At 42.4% G+C, this 5,605-nt stretch overlaps 1 protein-coding gene across 1 annotated transcript in view; it reads right to left on the reverse strand.

The window, feature by feature from the left end:
- Nucleotides 1–5,605, reverse strand: part of UBE4B (ubiquitination factor E4B) — a 113,725-nt gene that overhangs the window by 32,308 nt on the left and 75,812 nt on the right. The window contains exons 11-14 of the mRNA XM_011363578.2: nt 5,427–5,548; nt 5,230–5,328; nt 4,551–4,664; nt 3,058–3,256 (exon numbers count right to left, since the gene is read on the reverse strand). Of these exons, the coding sequence (XP_011361880.1) occupies nt 3,058–3,256; nt 4,551–4,664; nt 5,230–5,328; nt 5,427–5,548 (534 nt within the window). The remainder of the gene's footprint in view (nt 1–3,057; nt 3,257–4,550; nt 4,665–5,229; nt 5,329–5,426; nt 5,549–5,605) is intronic.

Here is a 5,605-nt window from a genome sequence, read left to right on the forward strand (position 1 = left end):
AAAAAACAACATAACCCCCTGAATAAAATCGATTACAGAACAAAATCAGAGAAAAAAGCACAACCCAGAAGACAAAATTACACCTGAATTTTCAAGAAGTTTAGGGACACTTTCAAAAAATTACAGACTTAAGTACTGTTGTAAGAAAAACAGAATTCTTGTGATTTCCATTTAACGACCAAGTATTCTCCCCCATCTGATTAAATATTTACACAGAAGTACACCAATGATCTTTTCTGACGTATCTTCTTGATGTATTTTATATGACCATCTCCATTATTTAATACAGGTCACAAACATCATTTTAAATCTCAAAATGGTATTAGATTATGTCAATAAGCTACAGATTCCAGTCATTTCCCTACTGGTGGGCATATTTGTTGTTCCTAATTTTTTTCTATTAAAAACAGTGCTAGGAGGATCTCTGTACAAAAAATTACTCCCTCAGTCCCCCAGCTTTGCGTATATTCTGGCAAGTGGAATTACTGAGAATGATGGTATTACAATTATTGTTATGAATCCCCAGAATTCACTTCAGGTAGACCAAATAAATTGATTTAATGCCATCTATTTCTATACAAACTTACATTCCATTTTATTGCTTTGTTTTCAGATAACCATAAATTATCTGATAAGACAAAATGTAAGTTTGTATAGTATAGTTTATATACTATAATGGTAACTTGAGCTTCTTCAATTTGTATATGTATTTTTTCCTACAAGTATATTTTATTTCCTATGATATATACTGCTTACATTTGTCCCAAACAAAAGAAAAATTGTCTTCTGGCAGAACAGTTTGGCCTTACATATTTACAACAGTTCTATATTTTGAATGGTATGATTTTATCAATTATGTGACACATTTCCCCCCATTCTTTTATTTTACATATTTATTTTTTCTTGTTGTATAAAGAGTGTGTTTATATATTAGGACATATACACATTGTCTCTGATGATAAGTTTCATTTCTTAATTTATAAATTTCTCCTGTTTGGCTTTTAGAAAAATGTTTAACCCTTTGATTCTTCTGAATTTATTAGTCTATGAGGTATTATTCCAGGATTATACCAGTAGCGACTCATTTAAATGACATTAATCAAATACTGACTTTACTGTTAATAGGTACTTAGTTCTTATGACGGTTTAAATATATTTTTGGAATGTGCAGATTTGATCATATGCAGCCACTGCCAGGTAAGCATGAAATCTCTATCCTATTCCACAAATAATTTTATAATATTAAAAAAAATAAATGCCATAGGGTTTTGGTGTCTGTCATTAAACGTTTTATAACATAGAGGAAAAAACTCAATAATTCTATCACCTTCAAAATGTTCATATTTTAATACTACCAATTCATGAAGATTTATAAAACGTTTCATGAGATTTTTAACCGGCATGTATAAACTCTATATAGTAACTAAGTTGCTGCTATCATTTTTATTACATATATAAATAGTATATTTCCTTCTATTTCCTCTACATATCAATTTGATTTTGGCTAATTCAAATAAGAACTTCTTTACTGTATTAATTTTTCTTGCCTATCATATCTGTAGCTCATAAATACATTTTCTGGAGAGATAACAACAATTTGTGAGGAATCACTAGCATCCAAACAAAATAATTTTCCTTCTATAAACTCTAACTTCTTAACTGGGGCGGCTGGGAACCACCTGTCCACGTAAGCTGGACGTGGCCCACTGAGGTCTGGACCTAAACAAAAAAATGGAAAAGCAGAAAGTCATTTTTTTTCCCCACTTAGGAAACATTTTCAAACCCGGTATCATGATTTTTGAGTTTCTGCAACATAAATAAAATATGGTGCCCATTTCTCTCGCCTTTCTACTCTTCCGTCTTCCTGAACGGGTCTCTCAGACATATTTATCTGTCACGAGCTTCCACACCCTCCTTCGCCTGTTGTCTTTCCTCCTCTTCCAGCTCCTCCAGCCTTACTCCTTTGCATGCTCTCCCTCTTGCTTCTCAGGTCGTGTCACTTTTAGCAAGGAAAGCGGCTGGGGTCCAGCAGCGTGGGCTCTTCTTCCTCCTCCCTCCCGCACGCCCTCTCTCTGGAAGGGGCCTTCCTCAGAGAGGGGCGCCCTCAGCTCCAGCCTGTCTGGAGAGAAGTCTCTCCAGAGAAGTCCCCTTGACCTTATCCACAGCCCTATTACTCCCTCAACCCTGGCCCTGACCCCAAGAGCCCAAATCCTAATTCTGCCTGGTTTATCTGAAATCGGGTCTCCTGAGGGAAACAGACATTTCATAAAGAATTAGATTACTTCCTTTGCTATTGACAAATATGAGAAACTGAAACCAAATCAGTAAACATCTGGAAGGAAGACCTCAGATTGGGCCATGGGGTGGAGCAGAAGGCGGCCTTGGGCGGCAGTGTGACTTGCCTCACAGGCCAGGTGAGTGTGACACATTTTGGAACCTTGGCCTCTCTATTTAACTAGAAGACAGCAGAGTTGCTATCAAGATATTTATTGAAGCTCATTTCCTGATAATTCCACGAGCCTACAGACAGAAAATTCCCTACCGAATGCAAGGAAAGGTCAAAATAAAAGGCACACTAAAATCTTGAGGTTATCATGTTGCCTATGTTTTGGTTAAAATGTGCCATGACTCAAAATGGCTTTGTACTGGCCAGTGAAATCTAGCCATAAAAAAAGGCCATGACTCATACATCTCAGTACTGTTGACTGCTGAGCAAGACAAGCCATCAGGTCCTTAGACATCCGCCCTCTGCTGCTGTCCCTCAGAGCAAACCTCGGGGATGTAAAGAAGTCCTGGAGTCTGATGTGGCAGCTGTAGGGAGAGGGGAGTCCGTGAAAACTGGCCCTGAAGACTGAGGACAGGAGCGAGGGCCAGAGGGAGCAAGGGGCGGGGGGCAGGGAGGTGACAGACAGGGACGCTGTGGTTGCTGTGAAACCCAAACTTCAGGGTGATGCTGAGTCCACTGTATCTGCTATGGGACGTATATTTGTTCTTTCTTAACTAAAAACATATAGAAGGGCAGCATTTTAATGACCTGAAAATGAACACATTACTCACAAAGTTCAGTCAGCCAGTCGTTCACGTCCTCCATCGTTGCGTTTACTCTGGTCTCATCGTTGGGGAGAGTGATCCGACACCTTGGGTGGAATATATACGTGGGATCAACCGTCTCTAACTTGATCTTTGTACTTAGCTGCTGCAGCACCCAAAGAAAATTCAGCATAAATCCATCTGTAGATACCAATCTATCATCTGTCTGTGAAATATGAAAGGAAGTATTTAAAATAATGATGTGAATAAAAATTTGGCACAACTTTAGAAGAAAGGAGACCGAACTTTCATCCTAAAGTCAATGAGGACACGTGTATCGTCAGCACCGTCACTGCCACATCCGCAGGTGCTATCTGTTGAGTGTCAATCACGTGCGAAGCATTTTGCGCATTCTCTCGCTGAATCTTCACAACGGCCCTTACAGTCAGTGGTGCTGTTACTCACATTTTCCAGAGGAGGAAACTAAGGCTCAGAGAATTTAAGTGATTTGCCTCAGACCCTCAAAATCAGCAAGCAGAAACACAATAAACAGTGCCCCTTTCTCTTCTGCACTTCCCCGCAAGAGCGTGGGAACTGGTCTCGCTGTTACCCCTGGATAAGTTTCTCTGGCTGACATCGTGCCCTGATCATTTGACGATCAAGAGAATGACAGTTCACATCGGCTGAGGGTTCACTACGGAATAGGCGCTGTTCCAACAGCTTTACATGTACTGAATCCCCACCTGAGCGACTATTATCCCAGAGGGCAGTGAGGAAATGGAGGCCCAGAGCAGTCACTGCCCAAGGTCCCACTGGCAGTCGAAACACAACTGGACATCCAGGCCATCTAATGCCAGGCCCACGCTCTCCTCTGAACTTTATTTCTTCTTGAGTAGAAATGCCACATCATTCATTCCTTACTTAGTAGTAACAGGAGGAGGAGGCCCTGTACCTTTTCTACTCTAGCACGGCAGTCGGAGCCACCTGCTTCCCTCACTTGGACTGGTGCGCTTGTGACCTTGTACCTGGTCTCCAGGGTCTGCTGCTGCCCCTCCGGCCCACGACCGCCACTCTCCCCTGCTCGCTATCCTCCAGCCACAAAAGCCGCATGCCGGGCTTGTCCCGAAGCTCGTTCACGCCCACCTTGGTGCCTCACATGTATCTAGAAAGCTCTTTTCCCAGCCTTGCAATGGCTGGCTCTTTCTTATCAGTCAAGTCTCCGATCAGATGTCACCTCCTTAAAGAGGCTTTTCTGCCACTTGACCAAAAATCACCCCCGCACCTTCTTCTGGTACCTCCACAGTTATCCTCCAGTCCTGTACCTTGCTTCCTAAACTCTATGACTTCTGAAATAATATGTTAGTATGTTTACTCATTTACCCTATAGAACATAAGCTGCACAAAAGGAAGCGTGTCTGTCTTGTTCACCACTGTATGTCCATTTCCCAACAATGTCTTAATAAATATGAGCCAGATGAATGAATTTAACGAATAAATGAAAGTAGCCTTCAGGACCCTACCTGCATCTGCGCCTTCTTCGTGTTGGCGTTGACGATAGCCGCCATGTAACCCAGAGCGGCCTCACGGGTCTCACCATTCAACAAAATACTATGCAGAATCTTGAAAAGCTCTTGCTGAAATGTATTTTAAAAGAAAAAACATTAAAACTTTATTTTAAAAATTATTCCTGACTTCGAGAACAGCTGGCTTCCTTCCCACTTGCTCTCCTCTCCCATGTCCACTTCTTTTAGGAGAACTTGACTACGAGAGGAACAGAAGAAAGGTCCTCATCCAACGGGGCCAAGATAATTAGCATGAAAGCAGAACACGGAGGAGTTACGGTTTCAATAAAATAGCCTTTATTATTTCCTTTCTAAGATGGGATCGAAATTACCTTAATTACGCTGTAACTAGCCTATAATTTTGCTTTTAAGTTCCAGAACCGAAGATATATAATTTACATCGGGGACAAGCGAGTCCCTGAGGGGTACGCGCAAACCAACAGTGCTCACTCACTCCCATATTTTAAACGCCGAAGAGCAAGCTGGGGAGAAAACATGGCCACCAACTGGGGCCGGTCCCCAGGGATGCCCCACAACAAGGGTGCGTACTGTATTCTGCTGGGGTCACTATTCGAGACACAGGATATTTGGATACAGGCTCTCTCTCATTCGCCCTTCGTGTTTTCTGGACACCTACCCTTCCCAGCTCCAAGTAATGCTGCAGTGACTGGCTAACCACGCGAGTGTTTTCCAGGGTAATGGCAGGCCCTGAGAAATATTTTTCAACCACTTTAGCCTGAGAAGAGAGGAAACAAATTCAACCAACGTTTAATGTACGTTTGGGAACGAATCGGAACATAAGAGCAGAAAAGTGCAAGTGGCCATCGTACTTACATCATCTTCCGCAAAGACCGAGAAGCTAAAGAAAGACCCCAAGTAGGAGAGTCTCTGCAGCTCCCGCCCAGAGCCAGGGCTTAGGGACTTAGGCAACCACAGCGGCAGGGAAGCAACCTGGGCAGAAACAGAGGCAAGTCAAGCTGACTCGGCAGGTGAGGCACGCTGCGACGCACAGC

Source organism: Pteropus vampyrus, unplaced genomic scaffold, assembly GCF_000151845.1.
Source record: "Pteropus vampyrus isolate Shadow unplaced genomic scaffold, Pvam_2.0 Scaffold86, whole genome shotgun sequence".
In the NCBI taxonomy this organism is placed as follows: Eukaryota; Metazoa; Chordata; class Mammalia; order Chiroptera; family Pteropodidae; genus Pteropus; species Pteropus vampyrus.